This window comes from Ammospiza caudacuta, chromosome 15 (assembly GCF_027887145.1).
Source record: "Ammospiza caudacuta isolate bAmmCau1 chromosome 15, bAmmCau1.pri, whole genome shotgun sequence".
NCBI classification, from domain to species: Eukaryota; Metazoa; Chordata; class Aves; order Passeriformes; family Passerellidae; genus Ammospiza; species Ammospiza caudacuta.
In genome coordinates this window covers 13,960,867-13,982,515 of record NC_080607.1, presented here as the reverse complement: position 1 = coordinate 13,982,515, position 21,649 = coordinate 13,960,867, and the positions used below count along the sequence as shown (strand labels likewise).

The 21,649-nt window shown below is 40.9% G+C and overlaps 1 protein-coding gene across 7 annotated transcripts; it reads left to right on the top strand.

Annotated features, from left to right (window-relative positions):
- The first annotated feature begins 913 nt into the window (after nucleotides 1–913).
- ARFGAP1 (ADP ribosylation factor GTPase activating protein 1) lies at nucleotides 914–20,941 on the top strand. Of its 7 annotated transcripts, XM_058814513.1 has the most exons (15): nucleotides 914–1,028; nucleotides 1,247–1,384; nucleotides 4,751–4,814; nucleotides 5,627–5,736; nucleotides 6,547–6,718; nucleotides 7,622–7,722; nucleotides 8,400–8,486; nucleotides 8,988–9,084; nucleotides 10,447–10,503; nucleotides 10,697–10,729; nucleotides 11,910–11,939; nucleotides 13,725–13,781; nucleotides 15,078–15,137; nucleotides 16,227–16,303; nucleotides 16,712–20,941. In XM_058814513.1, the coding sequence occupies exons 3-15, from the start codon at nucleotides 4,755–4,757 to the stop codon at nucleotides 17,040–17,042; spliced, it is 1,272 nt and encodes a 423-aa protein (XP_058670496.1). In that variant the 5' UTR covers nucleotides 914–1,028; nucleotides 1,247–1,384; nucleotides 4,751–4,754; the 3' UTR covers nucleotides 17,043–20,941. The 7 variants fall into 7 exon arrangements, with proteins under 7 accessions (XP_058670496.1, XP_058670498.1, XP_058670497.1 ...); XM_058814515.1 differs by lacking the exon at nucleotides 11,910–11,939 and having other exon boundaries at nucleotides 16,715–20,941; XM_058814514.1 differs by lacking the exon at nucleotides 11,910–11,939.
- Nucleotides 20,942–21,649: the final 708 nt, after the last annotated feature.

Below are 21,649 nucleotides of genomic sequence, written 5' to 3'. Positions count from 1 at the left end.
GATCTCGAGACAAAGTTCTAGCTGGAAGGGACACACAAGGATCATTGAGTCCAACCTGGACTTTTTGGTGCACAGGAAACCCCAAAATCCCACTCCGTGCATCCCTGAGAGCATTGCCTAAAAGCTCCTTGAGTTCTGGGAGCCTTGGGGCCGTGACCATTCCCTGGAGAGCCTGTTCAGCACCCAACCACCCTCTGGGGGTAGAACTTTTCGTAATACCCAACCTAAACCTCCTCTGACACAGTTTCAGCCATTCCCTTGTGTCCTGTCACTGGTCACCAGAGAGCAGAGATGCTCCTCCTGTTCCTTTCATGAGGAACACAAACCTCGATGATGTCTCCCCTCAGTCTCCTTCAGGCTGAACAACCCAAGGACCCTCAGCTGCTCATCTAATGGCTTTCCCTAGACCCTTCCTTATCCTTGTGGCCTCTTTGGGATGCTCCTTAGTAGCTTTAGCTCCTCCATATATTGGTCGGGGTACGCCAAACCATCCCACAGCAGTGCAGGCAGAGCTGTATGTGAAGCTGGGGGAGGCCTGGGGGTCCAACCAGCCCATCCCCATCTGCTATTCCCAGCTTGGGAGCAACATGGGCTATCATCTGAAAACCCTGCTTTGCTCACATCCATAGTTGTGTGAGGAAAAAACACGTAATTCCACATAAAGTCTCCCCTCAGAGACCCCAGGGGTCGATATTGCAGCCTGGAACAGCACGGAGAGCAGCGCGCCCGCAAAATTGGCTGTAAATCTTTATTTCAGCTTTGCCCGGTGGAAACAAATCCCTTAAAATCCCTTAAACTTCTCTCTGGAGCACGGGAGTTGGACAGAACCGAATGTTTTGGGCGCTCCTGGCCCGGACCGGCCCGCAGCGGGTTAAGCCGCGGGCCCACAATGCCTCGCGCCTTGCAACGTCGGCGGCGCCGGGCGGGACCGGGCCGCGGCCGGGACCGGGATCAGGACCGGCACCGGGATCAGGATCGGGACCGGGACCGAGACAGAGACAGGAGCAGCAGTGTTGCTCAGGGTCGTGGTGCGTCCCCGTGGCTCCCCGCGCCGGCGCTCGCCGTGCCGGGGCCGCCCGTGTCTCCCAGCGCGGCGCTGAGGTGGCGGCGCTCGGGCCCGGCCCCCGCACTGTCACACAGGACGGTGCCGAGGGCGGGCGAGGTGCGGGTGCCAGGCTGGCGTGGCGGGCAGGAGGCATCACTCTGCCCGCTATTTCAGCTGTTTCTGCGTTATTTTCTTGCCTAGAAAGCAGAGGCCAGAGGGCTCGGCGGAACCCGGCCATGTTCTGAGGGAGGCTGCAGGACGCCGCTGGGATCCGGGTAGCGCAGGTGCGCCCGAAGGAATCGCCCTTCTCTCGGCCCTGCGAGGCGCTGGGTGAGACGGGTGAGTGTGAAACCACTCGGCTTTAAAAGTGTGCAAGTCTTTGATGTATTTGCGGAGGAGAACCGTGCCAGCTCCATGGAGGTGGGCGCAGTGTGAGATTGCAAAGGTTTCTTCAGCCTCTGTGGCCTTTTTGCACTGGTGGGACTCGCAGGGAGCCTTCAGGACCATGAAGTCACCAGGCCACGTCACCTGCTGACTCTCCGTGTGCTGAATTGCAAAGCCCTTTGCAGGTTGGCTTTGAATTTGCTGCTGTATCAGAGGAGCAAAGTCCTGTTAGGTGTTATTTTCACTTCTAGTCCACTTGTTCCTTTTTGCTTATTTAGCAAGTTTCTGGTTAGTTTCATAACCAGAAAACTCATATGGTGTACATGTAGTTTCTGCTCTGGGAGCTGGTTGGCAAATAAGAGTGTGAGATTGATCTGTGTGAAGCTGTCTCTTTCCACTTCAGAATCCTTGTCAAGAATATTTATGTTCTTCAATGGAAACTTACTCAGAAACTAAACATTTCCTTCACTGCTTATGTCCATTTCTGCTAGATCAAAACAATGTATATTTCTTTAAGGTGGCTTCTTTCTTCGGTATTTAGTAATGAAACTTAAACAGCACAGTGGTTATATGTCCAGTCAGTTACCAGACTCAATTTTTTGGTGGTAATCAGTGATAATTTGAACCCTTAAAGCTTTGTAGGAAAATCATTGAAAGTAAACTAGGCACCTCTAAAGATATTGCCTATTAGAAAGCTTAGAACATGACATTTTTACTTTGTAATTTATTTCCAAATGCTTTGTTGGAGGAGGACAAGATGAAAAGCTGGTGCCTTTAGTTACCTCATCCTTTTCTTGGATGTTGTGGTGTGGGTGAAGCTCTGCCTTCCCACCAGACAGACATGATTTGGGCAGGGAACTTGGTGCATGTGGAGTGGGTGTATGTTCAGACTGCATTTGGCCAAAGTCTTTCAGTTTTTGTTTAAAAAAAGGTAGTGATGGCAGAACCAAAAGCAATCACTTCCTCTGTCACCTTGGAGCTGGAGATCTGAAACTTGTGTATAAGCCCTGAAGGGGGCTGGATATTGGCTGTTGGAGGATGGATTTAACTTTCTGCTTTGTAGACAATTCCTGGCACGTGCAGAGCTGGAGTGGCAAGAGGTTTTCCTGTTCAGTGCTCATCCATTGAGGCTGGAGGATATCTGCATGTAGACTGCCTCTGTTGGTTATTCTGATTGAAAATCTGTAAAAAAGGAGGAAAAGTGCTAAAGGAAGGGTAGGGGTAAGAGGATTGAACATCCAGGCAAAGAGAGGAGCTTTGGAAGCTGTCAGTAATGTACAGGAACATGCTGGGGAAATTCATTCCTGAGGAAGAGATGTTGGCATGCAAAGAGCAAGCAGCAATAATGGCAGAGAGGAGGGCCCAGAGGCTGCACTGTTGTCTGGCTATTCCTGCTGAGTTATTTACTTAATTTCTGTGCTGCAGAGGAAGAATTCTACATTATCTCACCAGGGACAGATAGTGAAATTGAAGACAGAGACTGGGAGTCATATAAATGTGTTTATGGTTGTTATTTAGGACATGAGCAAATGCATATAGTGCTATCTCCCTCCCTGCTCACATGCATATGAGTAAGTCAAGGAAGGCTCAATGTTATTGGAATGCTGTTGGAAAAAGTCTGTTTCATTAAATGAGGAGTCACTTGACACACTTTCATTCTCCTGTTTTTAAAGTTACACAGTTTTAATTAGATTATTGATAAAAATAACTGTGCTCAGTTTTAGTTTCATACAGGATGGCAGGAAGATTTTATTCCCCACTATTTGCAGTAACTTTTATCACAATTACCTGGTTTTGCCCAATAAAACCAGGCTGAAAAGGTGGCACATTCTAAACATCAGTGAAAGCACTTCACCTTAAATTCCACAGAATTAAGCATTGTCAGCAAGATGTTTACAGAGGAATAAATGCTTTAGATAAAAAGCAGTGACTTCTGCTACAAACACCCTCTGCTTTTAGCACTGGCAATACGTAGGTTCAACACTGAGCTTCTTCTTTTCTGAGTCACAGTATCTTAGTGGGTGATGCACAGAACTGTTTATTGTACTGCTTTGCTTTAGAGGTTGAACTTGATGTCAGTCATACAAATGCAATTTTTCCTTACCTGGAGCATTTTACCTTTTTAACCACCCTTCCTTTATTTATTAAAGATAAATCCTTCCTCCATCCCCTAGGGCTGTTGTATATAACAATCATTTACCTTCTAAAATTATTGTGAGATTGTTAATTTTATCTGCTGTTCTGATTATTTTTCAAATAGCCCAGTGAAACAGTTGCATAAAGGCATTTTTTCCTCTCACACCAATGTTTGGTGAAAATATCAACCTGCTGTTTTATGCTTTGTATCTGCCTGGCCAATAAGCTTGACATTTAGTAGTTGGTGCTGTTTCTAGTCAGCTTGGTGACTTCTGTCTTTTATTACATCTTAGAAGTTTGTTTTCTGGAGTAGAAGTGATAAGATGGAGAGGAAGTAAAAAGGAAGAACAGATGTTGTTTATTTATTTTTGATCTAAATTGCAGTCTTATGCTGCACCCTACCCTATAGTTTTTCACATCATGAGTGCTTTGTGTACTTAGGGTTTTTCCAGGCTCTCTACTGTGTGTGAATCACATTTTTTGTCTTAATGTGAATTTTATCCATAGCTTGACACTACTCCCTGCTGTTTTCTGCATCATGAAAATGAGAGTGAGATGATGTGGTCTGCCAGCAAGACATGCCTGTTGAATTACAATATTATTTTGTGTAGAAGGTCTCAAGAATTGCCTTAATTTCTTAGAATTCAGTTGACAAACAAACTCAATATTTCTGGAAAATTACAAGTTCTTCTATCATCTAGTAAAGGGCTCTTTTAGCAACATGTTCTGCACTCTGAAGTGTAAGAGTTTCTGCTATTTTTTGCATAGGTCTGATGAGTTGTGTGCATGTGATCTGGTGAAATCATGGATGTTAGGAAGTGCTTTCAGGAAGGGTTGTGGATGGGCCTGGGAGCAGCAGCCAGCAGAGTTTGTTTTGATACCACTTGTGTCATAGAAGAATTCCTGTGTTTATCACCCCCTGCCCACTTTTCAACCATGACTGAGTTACACCTTTCCACTGGTGGACTTAAGATGAATAAACGCTCCAAAAGTGCAAAATAAATGGAAAAACCAGATTGTGGGGTTTCTGGTGGTTTGGTTTGTCTGTTTTTCCTCTGCAGCTGGTTGTGAGTCAGTGGTTTAGATTGCAGGCTCTTTGTCACAGAGCTGTGCTTGTGAGGTACTGAGTGTCCTACCAACATCAAATCCCTCATCATGACTTCGTTTCTTTTTCTCCCTTTGCAGAATCATGGCAAGTCCAAGGACAAGGAAAGTCCTCAAGGAAGTCAGAGCACAAGATGAGAACAATGTGAGAAAATTATAATCTTTAGATCAGTTTTGTAGGATTGAATTTGCTTTTTACCTACTCTACATGTATGCTGGGGTCTGCTACAGCTGCTGTTGTCTTTGTGCTGTGGCTCACTAAAACTAACAAAGAAATTTGGATATCTCATGTATGCATTACAATACATTGCTGAATATTTGGCACAAGTATTTCAGAAGTTCTAGTAATGCTGGAACCCCTGGGATATTTTCAACAAGTTGTGTCTGGGGCACAAATTAAATTAAAATAGTCCCTTTCAAGTAGCTTGATTATACCTTAAATGTGATAGTCCATGGAAAGATTCACTTTTCTTTATATCAATACATTAAATCTTGAGTGGTAAGTCCGATCGTAAAACTGAAGTTGTTGCACTGTGTGAGCAATAAAGCTATTTCTAAAGAAAAAATTCTGTAGTGTGACTGAAAAAATGTTCCAAACTTTAAATATTGCATTTTTATTTTGCCAAGAAAACCTCAAGAATTCAGTTTGGTTACTTTCTTTCAAGGCAATAGAAATGAAATCAAAATGAATTCTTTGTATGGTAATTTCCATTTGCTTGTCTGTATTTCCTCATTGGTTTTTGATAGTTGGTGCAGTAATTTTTATAATCCAAGCAGCATAAATAAATATCTGAAAGAAGTTTATGATAGCAGGGAAGGTGTTTCCAAACACTAAGAACCCTTCCTTCTGAAATTATTTTCGGTGTGTGATGTTTTAATGATTTGCCTTTTTGAGCTATGAAAACTTCCCATGGGCAGTGATGACAGATTGCAGAAGTAACTGTTTTTCTGTCACAGGTTTGTTTTGAGTGTGGTGCATTTAACCCCCAGTGGGTGAGTGTGACCTATGGAATTTGGATCTGTCTGGAGTGCTCAGGAAAACACCGAGGCTTGGGAGTTCACCTCAGGTCAGCCTTTCCAACACACCAAGGACTGAGTTGCAGAACCCCAGAGTTCCTTATGGCTGTGAACAGCATGTGTTGCTTTGGAATGTATAGAATGTCACAAATCCAACATTTCACTGATAGTTCTGCTTCATGCTCCTCTCCAAAGTGGGCTTTGCTCTCTGTGCCTTGTCTGTAACTAGTTGCTTGTAAAACTTTATTCTGTTCAGGAGATTTCTTTTTTCTTTGTAATATAAATGATAGAAAGGAGGCCATTCAAAAGTACATTCTTTGCTTTTCCAGGGGTGATTTGAGGCTCGTTAGTGAGTAGAAGTTGCATAGGAAAGGAGCCTTTGAACTGTTCTGTATGTGGCATGGAAGAAAAGATGAAATTTCTGAGATGAGGACATAGAATCATAAAATTGCCAAGGTTGGAAAATACCTCTTAAGATCATTGACTCCAACTGTCAAAATACATGATAATAGACAGGAAAAAAAATCACAGAGTGAAGTATGGGAAAAGTTTCTGTTACATAGTGGGCTAGATTAATTTCTGGACTTTGAAGGAAGCTGCTTTTTCAGTCACTTGCCTTCTGTTGACTGTCTCCTTTAAATGCCAATAAATGACATGATTTTGGCTTATTTCAGTGAGGATCTGCCCACCTTCTTATGAAGATCTGTCTTTCTGTACTTGGAGAGTGTTCTCTAAGATGTTTATACTCTCAACTTTAGAGATAGGTTGTAATAAGCTTTTTTTTTTTGTCCCTGTTGATACAGCATGAAATTATAACAAGCTGTGATCTAAATTTAATTTTTTTAAAACCTGCTTTTCAGTTTTGTACGTTCTGTAACCATGGACAAGTGGAAGGACATTGAGCTGGAGAAAATGAAAGCAGGAGGTAACAGCAAATTCCGACAGTTCTTGGAGTCTCAAGATGATTATGATCCATGCTGGACAATGCAAGAGAAATACAACAGCAAAGCTGCAGCTCTGTTTAGAGACCAGGTAGGCTCAGTTTTAGGTGTTTTCTCACCCCTGTGATCTGAAAATATCACACTTGGTTTTGAAAGGAAGGAAATTGCAGTTTTTTGAACCTCTGCAGTGGTTCCTGAAAAGGTATATGTGAGAGTGAAATCCTGGAAGAGTTAATGTAAACCTGAGTGAGTTCATGGCTCAAGTATTTGGCAGAAGAGAAAAGGAATGTTGTCCTGCCAGGGAGATAAGGTGGGGTTAAGAAAGAGTGTCTTGGGCAGGCAGGAACTTTTCTGGACTAACTTCCTTATTTTGAGTAACTCTCTCTAATTTAGCCCAAGGGTATCCCAAGGGTCTGGTACCTCAGAGCTGGCAGTCCAGGACTGCCTTCTTAGGACCCTAAAGGTCTTAGAGTGCTTTTTCCCAAGTCTTGTAAGAGTTTTCTATTGAGATTTTCATTTCTGCATTTATCTGAGGTAGCTCTGATTTTCAGTGCTGCAGTTTGTTGCAGCTGTTTAGTCATTGGAGCTGTCTCAGTCCTCAGTTCACTGCAGTTTACTACTTCAGCTGTACAGTTCTATCCAAAGTGATTTGATAAATCTTTAGTGTATGTAGTAACATACAACAATAATGTAGTTCTGTTCCTCCATTACTCTGTGATTAGTGTTTATATCTCTTCATTAATCCAGTCTTTCCTCTTCAAACCAATCCTGCCTCTTTGAGGAAATTGTCTAATTTTCTATTTCAGTTGCTTGAAATAAAACCAGTGTTCAATTCAACATCACAGCCTGGGAGTCAGAAAAAAATCTGGTTTCTTGTGAAAAGAAGTGATCCAGCAGCAGATTGGAAAAATGACTTGTCCTTGTGTTACAGAAGCAGTTTATAACTTGTATGAAATCTCTGACTTGGCATTCTTGATTATTCTGCTTCTTGTAGGTAGCTACAGTAGCTGAAGGCAAGGAGTGGTCCATTGAAACTTCTCCTGCCAGGAACTGGACCCCACCTCAGCCTAAAATGTCTCTGTCTTCTGCTCACCGGTACGTGCCCTGCTTACCCTGCTACTGTTGGTACAGATACAGCATCAGATACAGACACAGCATCAAAACCTGATGGTTTCATGTCTGCTGGGTTTACCCTGTTGGTGCTGGTGTCTGAACAAGCTGAAGTTATGGAGTATGAGGTAGCAGGACTTTGGTTTTGTAATAGTTCTCACCCCCTGCACCTTAACCTTAAATGATGGCAGAGAGAGGTGAGTGAGAGCAGGGAAGAAGCCATGCTTGTTTTATCCTGGCTGGTAATGCACCTGAAATTGGACATTTGTGTCACTCACAGGTAGTGTGTGGCATCCTCACTTTAACTGTGGTGCTGTGCCAGTTTGGGGTTGGATGCCAGGGAAAAAGAAACAGACTTTTCCCTTCTGCTGCTAATTACCAGGGGAGCATCAAAGCTCTGTACCACAGCAATTCTGTTGTTCTGCTTTTGCATGTAGTGTTTGTTACTGTGTGCACTAAAGACCCTAGTTAACTGCAAAAGCAGTTGTAAATCAAAGGAACAGAGCTTCATGCCTTTTAGTGGTTGCATTAGAGTTCCCTTCTTGATAGATGGAATAAATAATCAATTTCTAACCTGTATTATGGTGATATACATCAAGCTGTACTGCTGAGCTGGTGGGTTTTGCTTAACATGGCTTTGATTCTTCAATGTTTTATTTCAGTTCTGCTGGACAATCTCAGACTGCAACTGCCTCTTCTGACAAGGCTTTTGAAGACTGGTTAAATGATGATGTCAGCTCCTACCAAGGGTAATGCAATATTTACTGACTTTCTGAGTGCCTCTCTCTTTAGCATAACAAAATGTTTGAGGCATTGAAGAAAAAGTTTGTAATTTCAAATAGTATTGTGGTGGGTTCCAAACCAGGGAATTCTGTTTGTATGTTGTACCTTACAGTGATTTGAGTTAAACAGAGGCATTTATAAAGCTTCTTTCATTCCTTTTCTCATTTTCATGTGTCACTTTATTAGGATTTACTCAGCTTTCTGATGTCAGTGATTTGTTAAACCTGGAGAATCATTAAGACCACATTAGCATGCACAGAGGAAATTATATTGTGCTAGGATTCCTCAGTGGATCCTTGGTGTTTTTATGAAGTGAGTAGTTTTGTATTTTGGGTGCTGGGTGCTACAGGACTTTCTTTTCCAGGTGCAAAAACAATTGCCATCCTTTCATGCTTTTCAGTTCTTGTTTAATGTTTTTCATGGCTGCATGCTGATACAAGGACTGTTTATTCCTCTTCCTGTGGCAGTGGCCAAGAGAATCGCTATGTGGGGTTTGGGAACACAGTAAACCCTCCAAAAAAAGAGGATGACTTCCTGAATAATGCCATGTCCTCATTGTACTCGGTAAGGAATTGCTTGGAGCTTTCTGAATTACTGTTTTCTTCTGGTTTAGCCCCTGGTATGGGAGAACATTAATGCAGAGGAGATACTAAAGACTGCAGGTGGATATGGAGAAATGCAGAGTATTGTTTGTATTCTCAAAGAGTGAAGAAGATACTGGTGGACTTTAACAGGCAAAATGGAGAAACTTGAGCAGAACTTAATTATGTCTGGTATCAGTTCACAGAAATAAGTGAGAATATAGCAATGGATTAAGAAATAATAATCGAGGGGGCTGAAGGTAAAAAATGTAATTACCTGTAAAGAATAGCTCTAAATCTGTTAACCATATTAGGGATGTTCAGAGGAAAACAACTGAAATGTGTGTTTATGTGGGTGCCAGAAGCCCTGAGCAGTGATGAAAACATTTGAAATACTTGTGACAGGGTGTGAAGAGATAACAGCATATGGCTGAACAGTTGTCGTGATTCAAGTAGAGATAGTGAAAGATGCATTGTTGAAATAAAATGGGAATAAAGTCAGAGGCAGTCAGGGCCATACTGCTGCTTTGATAGGCTCAAAGTCACAGTGCTGAACAATATTTGGGCTTTGGAGTCATATGGAAATACAGTAAGGTATTCTACCAAGGTTAGTGGCCAACAGCCCCTTTGTAGAGCCTCACTACCTAAATACTCACACCAAGTCCCACTGTTTATTTAAAAATAAATAAATGAATAATTTCACTAGAACTTACCAGAGAAAAGTAATGCCTGAGCCTTTGAACAGGTTGGTCACTATATTCCAGGTGATCCCACAGGTCAGCTAAATATTTTCTGGATATCTCACAGTTTTAGGCCAAAGAGTTCAGATTAGAAAGCACATCTGCAGTGTGTTGCAGGTGAGCTAAGACAGCCAAGGAGAGGCAGCATTGTTCCTGTTCCTGTGAGCCATTCTGTGAGTGCAGGATCTCCCTCAATATCCTGGCTGGAATGCCCTCATGTGAGCACAGACACACATTGCAGTGTGTCCTGAAGCCCTGTATTTCTGGGAGGCTGAGTTCCTTGCATGGCTGTTCATCCTGGAGAGGAAAACAATTTGTCTTCCACTGCATGGGATGATTTTTTTCCCCACACTTGTACATATTTTTAGCAGAGTAACATCTGAAACACTCTGGCTCATTCAAATTCACACAAATACTGGAAGTTCATCACTATATTTCAGTTAAATGAGAGGCTTTAATTTTTCTTTCAGTAGTAGGTAGTTCTTAAAACTACAGGACAAGCTGTATTAGCGCATTTTGACTTAAACTAGTCTGTTTTAATGAAAACTTGGTTATTTGCTCTTATTATTCATATGTAGCTCACATTTTTCTTGCTTTCTTTAAAGGGATGGAGCAGTTTTACAACTGGAGCAAGCAAAATTGCCTCAGCTGCTAAAGAGGGTGTAAGTAAATAAAATGTGGTTTAGTTAGCAGTGGAATGCCAGAGGTGGTGATATGGGTATTCTCTTTTCACTGTGAAATTCTACTAAAGCTCCTTTACCTTGGAGAGTATCATGCAGCATTTCTAAATGCATGTCTTTAAAAATCAAAGGGTTTATTCCAGGTAAACCTGCTTGTATTTGCTTCTCTTCACAGGCTACCAGATTTGGATCTCAAGCAAGTCAAAAGGTGATTATAGATTTAACTCTTACTCCATCTAGTTGTCTTTAAGTGCTATGTGTTTGCCTGCATCAATTGACTTAGATTTGATCATCAGCAGACCAGTGTGCTTTTCCTTCTTAGTGCACAGTAGTGTTTAGTTCTGGCTTTTAATTCCATGGGAATTGCAATCAGCTGCAGTGATCAAATTAATCAAGAGATAAACAGGGATACTCTGCTGTTTGTTCCTGTTGGATGTGTTGGAGAGGCTGCAGAGCTTGCAAACTTAACAAACCCCTGATTTACTTCTGTGAATCTTAAATGTGGTCTAGATTGAAGTAGTTTTCTTTAGTGATCTAATACAATGCAAGCCAGCTTCCCATGGCTAAAGCCTAATGAGATGTTACAAGTGTGAACTGCTCAATATTATTAATAAATCAGCTAGCTTGCTTGTGTGTGTTTTAAAAAGTAGCAATGACAAAAGGATTTCATTTATCAAACTGGGGTTAAAACACAGAGACAGTCAGACCTGATTACACAGAGCTCTGACATAGCAAGATCTGTCTGCAAGGACAAGTTTTAAATTCAAATGTAAAAGTGAAAAAAAAAGTGATTCTTAATTTGCCCAGTTCTGAGTGAGATGCAGATATTTATAGGTATTCAGAGAGGTCTATGCACTGGGATATTAATCCTTCAAATGGCCAAACTTGGGCATATTTGCAACAAAAATGTCTTGTTAAAGCACCCAAACTTCCTACTTCAAAGCTTTGAAATTGCTTGGCTTAAGAAAAGCTATCTTTTCTCCAGGTCTTCCTCTTCACTCCCTCCAGCAGTGTTCCTTTTGTAATAAAAGCTGCTCTTTCTTTAGTATTACTAATAACTATAATATTAAGTTTAAAAGCTCATCACATCTACTGACAAGGACTACAGCAACATGATGCTCTACAGTCTAAGCTGTGTTACTGAAGGTTAAATTTTGTTCCTTCTGACCCATTGCAGAACAGATTTAACACATTTTTAAGGCACTGCATTGGTTAAAAGTTTATGTGGGGTCCAGTGACCAAACACATTCATTCTTTCTCTTGTCAGTAGATGTTAAAAGTTGAAAAAGGTTTATGATACTTAACTTGCCTGGAAAAATGCTGCCAATTTTTTGCTAAAAGCTGCTTCTACCTTCCTTGCTCTTTTCTCTTTTGCTCTCTGGGTAAAGTTTTGGGGCTACAAGCAGCAGCCAGAGCCGGTAACACCTCACATCTGTTCTTGTGCATGGACTCCTTGTCTGTTCGTGCTGAATATGTGCATTTGCTCCTGAGCTGTCTTTTCTTTCTCTGCCTTACATCAAACCTGTTTAGAATAATGTTGTGTGTTTTGTATGGTAACATTTCTTCAAACCTATTTAAAATTTGTGAAGTTGGATAGAGATACCCAAGCTGTGCACTGTCTGAAAGTTGACTGTGCGTGCTGCTGTCCACACTCTGATGATTTCAGGATTTCTGTTTGCATGTCTGCCCCAGGAATGTGCCAAGAGCTGGATGTTGCTGGAAGGCAGACACTTGAATGAGGTGTTTGTTATGGTGGTTAGAGTGCTGTCTTAAATTCAGCAACAGGAAGAAGGATGAAATGATTTAGATGAAAATACAGTTGTACCCAAATCTTTCCATTCCACATCTACAAAATTATGTGGCTGAGTAAGAGATCAGATAAGAATTCTTCCTAATTCTAGCAGTGTCTCCACTTGGACACCTGAACTGTTAGTCTGGGTGTGTTACACTCTTTATTACCAAACATAAACACTTTGCTGGGTTCAGTAGACTCCAGAGGGTTTTTCAAAGGTGAGAACACCCCTTTCTTGGTTTTCTTAAACACTTTGTAGCCTCACTTCCAAAGGTAACAATCCCTTTGAGATTTGCATTCATGTTTCTCACTAGGTGGAAGTGGAATTTCCTTTTTGCCTTTGCTTAGCAAAGAATTTTTATCCTGTAAGGAGTAGAAGTACTGGAGCTAATGGCTGGGAAAAGGGGAGATCCTGGGAATGCTGTGGCTTAGGGAAAGGCTTCTTACACACCTGGGAGTCTGTGGAGGAAAGATGTTGAAGGTGCTCCATTCCCAAGAAGAACATGAGTAGCAATGGTAGTAATCAAATATAAACCCTTAGGAAATCAAACTTAATTCTTGGCATATTGGCCCTTTTGGATTAACCAGGAGAATTCTGGAGGCACTCAGTATGACATGGCACTTCTGAAGAAAGTTTAGATCTGTAAAGGGCTTTTCATAGTAGTAGGGCAAGGAATGATTTCAAACTGTTCTAAACCTGCTGTCCTTGTCAGCTTTGCCTTAGGAAAGTAATTTTGTGACTTGGACTGTGGGCTTACATTTTTGTCAGCTGCCTCTGAAGTACAATATCCTTGTGCATCTTGTTCTGGATTGCAACAGATTTCTGCAGTTCATTGTTTTTGTCCCTGCAAACCTGGAGCTTTAAAGAAAATAACAAAAATCTTCTGTCACAGCTTTGGCTCTTGTGTATTGCTCAGAAGCACTTGGGCTCTTACTAACAGATGATAATTGAAGCACTACAAGACAGAGAAATTGGGGGAAAATCAGCCAAAAAGATCTACTTCTATGAGTAATTTAATTAGTATGGAAAAATAAGGGGGAATGAGGACAGTTCTTCCAAATATTCAGCTGCAGGCATTAGCAAGGGGCCCATCCTCAAAACCGTTGCTGGTTGCACCATTGCTTCTGCTTCCAGTGGCAAGGTCAGACTTTGCTTGGGCTCTGGGCATCTATTGCCATGTGTATCTGATTTTAATTTATTGTCTTTTAATGTCTTCTGCAGCACTTTGTGTGTGCTTTTCAGCTTTTCATTCTGCTTGTATGAATCAAAGCTAAAGCCTTCTTGTGTTTTTGGAGATACTGCTGAGAAATGAGCCTGCAGACGTTGTTGGCTGTGGGTTTTTATTTTTTTTTTTTTTTTTTTTTGTAAAGAAATTATAACTGACTTTGTTTTTGTTTTGCTTTTAAATAGGCATCAGAGTTAGGTCAGACATTAAATGAAAATGTTCTCAAACCTGCACAGGAAAAGGTAACTTTGGACCTAGTAAATGGCTCGCAGAAAAATGCTTGTGCTCACTCAGGGAGTGGTTGATTCCTGCTGCCACAGCTGCCCAGGTTCTCAGGGGGTCTTTCTGTAAAAGGGAGACATCAAATGACTCCAAGTTAGGCTGTTATCTGAGAAATGTTAATGAGGGTAAACTCCCTCCACCTACCTCTCTCATGTCCACCAGAGTCTGTCACATTCTCTCTTGTTAAGTACCATTTTATGGATTTCATGCTTTCAATAATGGAAGATGGAACAAGGGGAAAATGCACCCTAAATGGATATAAAATCAGTTGTTTAAATATATATATATTTCTATCTATTAGTAGTTGTATCTTGGAGTGTTAAGTTCCTAGTGTTTTACCTACCTGCCTGCTTTATTTTAATTCAGTCAAACATCTTTGAGCCATTTGAAGAGAATGTTTTAATCATATTGCAAACTAATTCCTCTCCCATTACCTTTATTAATTTACCATTCTTTACATGGCATTTCAAACCACAGGAGAAGACTCTAATTGGTTTTCTATTCCCTGGAATTATCCACAGCTTATTTCAGAGGGCTTAGATGCATTATTTTCAGGGTTATTTTTTAGGGTGCATTTCCTTGAGCTGCTTTTTATTTTGTAGGACAGTTTAATGAGAAATTATGCATTTTATGTTAAAAAAAAGAGACCCATTTCCCTTAGGATGTTGTGCTGTTAGTTCTAAATAAGTGTTACTTTCTGAAATAATTATTCTCTGTATGGTTATACAAAATCACTTGCTTTGGAACAACTGCCATTTATTAAGTGGTGAAAGGTACCTCTTGTATTTTGTTCCACCAAAATTCAAAGCCCTTTTAATATTTAAATAAACATCTATAAAAGAGAATAAAAGGGATCTGCTATGTTTCTTAACACAATCTTTATATGCAGTAGAATATATTGATAAAGCTTCATGTTTGCAGATGTTTTTTGTACTTGTGTTTCATTGCTCAGCAGTGGTGTAATGATACCTGAACTGTGTTTAAATGATACCTTTCTCAAACTGGGTGTGATACCTTCCTCAAACTGGGTTTTTAGCCACAGAAAATTCCCACAAACTCACAGGACTGAGCTTCACTCTACTATAGATAACAGACTTCATATATAATTTTCTTAACTTAGTTTGACTTAAATCTATTTTGATTCAGTTTGGGGTTGGGTTTCTTGACATTTTAGCTGTTAATCACAAATGAGGCTGTATGAAGGTTTCACTAATACTTTGTTTTATGACTAATTACCAATACTTTGGTCCACATAGGTGAAAGAGGGAAAAATATTTGAGGAGGTCACCACGGGGGTATCACAGTTGGCCAGCAAGGTATGAGGTGGCCTGCCTGGCTTTAAGGAGGCCAAACAAGTCAAGCCAGTCTCCATATTCTCATAAAAATAATACAAAACCCCAAAAATAATACAACCTCCCAAAGTGCAGCTTTGGTCTGTGCTTGTGCTGAATAGAGAAATTTGGGAAGTGAAATTTTTCAGCAGGAATTTTCTGTTGGGGTGTTTAAAGCTGCACAGGCATGATGGTGTCCTCTTAATAATTTGAATGAGGACTTGAGGTGGTTATAAACAGCAAAGAAAATGTGTGAGGGAATATGGAGACAGCTTGTGTTCCACTGGTACAGTAAAAGCTGCTAATGCTCTGCACCTTTCTCCTTTGCCTTCCGCTGCTCTCGGTGACGTGGTAAGTGTGGCTGAGGCTGCCAAGCACAGAAATCTGCACAAACTAACAGCTGCTGGGGTAACTTGCATGGTTTTACCCAGGAGTGTGTCTCTTCTAGCACTGGGAAAGTCAGCACTGGAAACTCTCCCATAGACCAGCTCAGTGTCTTAGGTTTTGGTACTGTTTGAATAAAATAAAATAAATAATGTTATGTGTTCTGTTTAGAGCCTGGAAACTCAGGCTGAATTCTGGGATTCACTCTCCCTTTCTCTGTCTCAGAATAGTGCCTTCCATGGTGTCACTTCAGAAGTTGTATTTCTAATCCAATTCTAGGACTCAATTTTAGGCCTGTTTTATGTGGGCAGTGAAATAATGCTGAAACAGAGTGAAAGTAGCTGTGTAGAGCAGTAGAAATATAAATACAAGTTACATTAATCATAAAACAGCAGTGCTTTCATTAAGTTTAATTTTATGTAAGGACTAATTCCAGTACTTTTGTCAAGGAAGTCTAGGAGAGGATTCATAAGGTGTTACAATTCCCACCTCTTCCATCAGCACAGTGCTGTCAAATGTACGTTCTTTACATCCACCATGTAACTGCCCATCAGAAACATTAATGAGCTCTGAGTTAAATGTGTTTGATTTATGGGAACAAGTGGAGGAATTTGTCTGGCTTTTGCTATTGCACTTGGCAGGGGTGTTGGTTCAGTCCAAATGAATGGAGTGTCTTTTTTTTTTCTTTAGGTTCAGGGAGTTGGGAGTAAGGGATGGAGAGATGTCACCACTTTCTTTTCAGGCAAAGCAGATGATAATTCTGACAGGTAATATTTGTTCTTGCTTTCTATCTCTTTTAACACATAATTTTATCTCCTGTATATTCTCTGTAGTGTAGTAGTGAAAGGTAATTTTTCAATATTAAGAACTTATTCTATAACTTTGCATATAACTGTTTTTAAACTGAGAACAAAGCAGTGCACATTATTTTGGATTAACACTTGCTCCACATGCACATTCCCTTTCCCTGGGCTTGTTAATTCTCTTAACAAAATCTGTGAATTAGACAACAAGCTTATGTCATTTGGAGCAATATTTAGTTCTTCCTTTATCATCAAGGGATTTTTTTAAGCAAAGAGCAGTAGAATTACAGTTTTCTTTGGGGTAATTTATTTTTACTGTTACATTTGGCATAACTAATTTATTTCTACCTTCCTTTCCCCCCCATCCCCCAGTAGACCAGCTGAGGGAGACAGCTACCAGAACAGTGGAGGGGAGGGCTACCAGAACAATGCTGTAGATCAAAGCTTCTGGGATACCTTTGGCAACTCAGATGCACCAAAAGCTCATAAATCTCCAAGCAGTGAGAGCTGGACCTATGTGGACAATTCCACAGAGAAGAAGAGCTCGGATAGCTGGGACGTGTGGGGCTCGGGAACGGTCTCCAACAAGAACAGTAACAGCGACAGCTGGGAAAACTGGGAGACCAACTGGGAGAACACAGGAGGGGAGAGCAAGACCAGAAAACCTCCTAAGGCAACAAAAAATGCATGGGATGACTTTTAGAACTCTGTTAACTCTGCTCTGCACAGCTGGGAAAGGGAGGCTGTGCTGGTTGGTGGAGGGGAGGAAGTTTTACACACACCTGGAGTATCATGGCTGACCTTTCTGATCTGTTTGTGCTTCCCATTCATTCTCCTTCCTTCTACCCCGGTATAGGGAAAAAAAAAGTAGCATCTGAATCTTTTCTTACATAAAAGTGGCTCTCCCTTTTTTAAGGATAGTAATAAGTATATTCTCCTTGCACTATTGGAGCTGGCTACAGCAACTTTCTTAACACAAATGTTAATGGAGAGAAACCAGTGCAAGGACACTTCCATGGCACAACCTTGCATGTGTAGGTTAATAGGTGTTCATCCAGTCCTCATCTGAGATTTGGGGTGTTTAATGCAAACAAAGGACTGGGTGTGACTTGGAAAGACAGCCATTAACTGGGCAAGCTGCAGTTGGACACATCAAGTTCTAATGCCTTATGGATTGCTCTGACTACAGGAGGTCTGGCAATTCAAGATGGTCTTTAACATATTTTTTATTGAAGCTTCTTTGTTTTTAAACATTGTGACATTAGTTTTTTTAGTAGTTGAAAACTTATTTTTCTCCTTTAGAATTCAGAAGGAATCTAGAGCTAGATAATAATTTGTGTAAACTTAAAGGATTGACCTGAGCTCTCAAGGGATATCCAGAATGGCTTTATTTGCCCACCTTACTCAATGGATTGAGTTTGCACTCAATTGTAGTTTCTGCTACACAGAAAAGCAAAGCTGGGGTGTTTTCCTTCCTCACCTACACCCTTGCCCCAGTTTGAGTTTTTTATGTACTCTTTTTTTCTCTTTCTTCCTTCTACCTGTGTAGTATTTTATTAATGCTGTTTAAAAAATGAAGTCTTTCTGCTGCTTATATCCTTCTGGACATCTGTTTGGCAACCTGGCAGCAAAAAAAAAAAAAAAAAAAAAAAAAAAAAAAATTATAAAGAAGATTCCAGCAAGAAAAAATGGGTGGAAAATACAACATTGAGGAAAAAGCCTGGCAGCAAGCCCCTTTCAAGATGAGTAGATGTCTGGATTTAATAGTAAAATTTAATTTAAGCAGATGTTTTCCAAACGGTTCTTTAGTGTGTCAAGCTGGATCTCTGTTTCTGTCATGTATTTCTCCACATTTTTTCCTGGATCTTGTTAAAGAAACACTATTTTGGAAACATGAGAACCTCTTTGTCAGCATTAAGGACTGGAACAGGAGATTCAGTTATGTGTCAGTTTTGACCCAGCAAATCTCTTTGCATGACACAAACCATAACTTCTGGAGAAGAATTGTGACTTTTAACATCAGAGGTATCATAGGTATCCCATTTTATTTTGGGGGATGGGTTGTGAATGTACCCTCAGCACGAAAACAGTCAGCTCACTTGAAAACTCAAATCATGGTGTTCTCTGTGGTCTGCTTTTCCAGCATGGAGTTCTTTCTGTGAACCCTGTAGATCCTAAAAAGCCTTTTCTTTTTAAAACTGGTTAGTTTGTTCAACAACCAACTGAAGGTGTCAAAGTTACCTTAAATAACACTCCACTTCTTTTACTTCTCACAGAGGTTTTTGAGCAGATAGTAATATCAACAGTTTAAAAAGGAAAGAAAATTAATTTCCTCATAAGTAGCAGATTTTAAAGGCTTAAGTCTGAGTAGAAGTAGCTCTGTTTACAGCCTGAGTCTGTATTTCTATTCCCAGGATCTTTCAGATGGTGAACAGAGTATTTTTTCCAGTCTCCTCTCACCTTGTTCTGTGAGAGTTGGGATTTCTTTTTGCCCCCTTACCTCTCCTGAGAGCGTGGTCTGAAGCTCGTGGTCTCTGAGCCTCTGCACACCCAGAGCTGCTCAGAGCCAAGTGCTGCTCCAGGCTGAGCCATTCCCAGGGTGTCCCTGCTGCCACAGACCCTGTGGAAGTGCCAAAGGCACGAGAGCTCTTGGTTTGCAATGCTGCTCATGGAACCATTGGCAGCAGTTCACAGCCTGACTAAAACGAGGAATTTTTTCTACTTTTTCTCCAGTTCCAAGTATAACTTTGTCATAGCTTAGCTGCATGTCAAACATAACTTTGGTTTTTTATGCTTACACCTCTGTTGCCTCCTTGTCAATGTGTCTGCTCCCCAGTCTGAAGCTGGTTCAGCTTTTGTATAAGTTTATTACAGTTTCTCTTTCATAAACCTCCTGAAATGGCTTGTGGCAGGAGAATCTTTATTTCAGCCCACTCAATCAGTGGTGTTATGATGTGTGTGTGCATGTTCTCCTCAGCTGTGAGCTTTGCCTGGGACAAAAGTGATTTATTTATGTATCACTTGCAGCCACGATTGGCATGAGCCATTTGTTTGTTCTTCTGATTTGATTTTTGTAACTTTTGAAACTTTTATGTTCTAAATCGAACAGCCAGAGCCCTGCTCAAGCAGAAGCTTTGAGTGAGGATTTTTCCTCCAGTTGAGGAGACAGGGACAGAGCAGTTGCCATCTCTCTTTCTGCAGTGTTGCAGGGAAGCAACAAAATGCTACAACTGACAGAAAGATGTTACTGGGAGATCCAGATAAACCAATATAATGGCAGAAGGTGTAACTGCAGACACAAACCAGTGTGCCAGCTGGTCAGTTTGATGGGCATTTTTTAATGACTTATCTGAGCCTGAATGTGTCATCATGCCTTCCAGAGGAGAGAACAAAACAAAGGCATTTTCTTTTTTTGCACACCAACTGTTTTATTGAATTTTACTTACTTTCAGAGTAGGTGGCTGGGAGGTTTCTGCACTGTGAAGAAAATCCCATCAAGTTGCATGTGCGGAGCAAGTGTTTATGAATCAGACTTTTTTAATTTTTAATGCCTCCTCCTACTCTCCCCAAATCCTCCCCTTTTGGCCTGATAAGGAGCAGAGGCATTGAGTGCAGGCTGCTGGAGCTGAGGCTGCCTGACTGAGGAGGATCCAGCCATGAATCTGAGTGTGTGGGGTGGCAGGGCTCTGCTCCCTCTCATCCCACTCCCTGAGTCACAGGTTTAGGTCATACAAACTGCCAGGAGATGAAATTGCTTCACCAATTGGACATTGCAATGGCTGGTTCAAATCCCCTGGGGACCCAAGCTTTTATTTCTCTGTATGGCTTCAACTTTGGAAAATACAGAACAGCTGGATTCCTGCAGGTAGTCTGATACAAGAAAAATGTCAAGAAATCAAACTAAGTGCCACTTGCAAAACAGTGAAAGTCTTGGAGAATGCTTCCAAACATAATCCTGGGAATTAGGGATTATTTTTAAATGTTTGATTTGTGTATTGAAACCTGTTAATAATTGGTACAATTCAAGAAGTGCTTGGCCAGCTCTCCCTCATGGTTGAGACCTCAAGGATAATGCTGCTGCTTTTATTTTCCAGGCCAGACTGTAACATTCCATGGGTTCATAATGTACTTGTCAGTGTAATGGTCTGTGCAATAATTTAACAAGTGTAGATAAAACCTTTGTTTAATCCAGGATACATTTAAAGATACAGTGGTCCTCTTGGAGAGTAGCAGTCTACACAGCTTATTTTGGCTGAAATAGTAAATTTCAGTGACCCAGGTAAAGGTTTGAGCAATCAGTGATTTAAACAGAAATCAAGAAACATTTCCATGGCCATTATTAAGAGTTTGATCCTAATGGCTGAGTGGCCTCTAGCTGCAGAACCCTCTTTCATTTCCATGCCAGCAGAAACTTGGTCAGTCTGGAGTACTGTATCTTTAATTTTCCTGCTGTGTTTTTTTGTGAAGTTCACAGGAATGGTGATTTCAGTGAACACTATTCATTGTTCTGTAGAGTGGTTCTGGACTTGAACTGCAGTGTCATCTTTTAAAGAGTATTCTAATAAAGCAAAGAGATCTGGAGCAGAATGGTGGTCAGCCCTTTTTCAGGACACTTCAGTTAATTTTCATCCCAGGTGCTGGTGTCAGGCATATTCTTCCCTGGCTGTAACAAAGGAGAAAGCAAGCTGCCAACATTAATAGAGCCAAAAACTTCTTTGTATTTCATTGGAGTTTCACAGTCTAACTTCACTCTTACTTAGGAGCAGTTTGGAGACATTGTTTGCCTCCTTACTTAAGGAGAACTATAAATAGAAATTAAAGTGCAGATAAATTTATGTACTCTGAAATTTTTATTAGCTGTCTACAGAGGCACTAATTACAGCAGAAAAAGGTAACTTTTAAAGCAGTTTTCCTGAAAGAAGAGAGTCCTCTGAGAAATCCTTCAGCTGTGGTGGGCTTCCACATTCAGATTCCAGTTTCCTCCATGAGCCAAACAGCCTTGTGAGTACTCCAGGTGACCACACTTGGCTTTGTGCAAATTTAAAATATCTTCTATTATGTTCTTGGTCAGCAGGACTGAATCCTGCTTGCTGTGTGGAAGTAATTTTACTGATTTTTACACCAAAGAGGCCATTTGTGTTTGATAACATCACTGCTCTTATTCCACAGACAGGCTGTGTCTATTCTTCCTATAAGGGCTGCTATGTGGGGTGCAAAGTTTTCACATGGGATTACTGAAAGTAAACAGCACATGCTGGTTCTGGAGAGAGGATTTGGGCCCTTTATTCTCAGAACACCCAGAGTTAATGA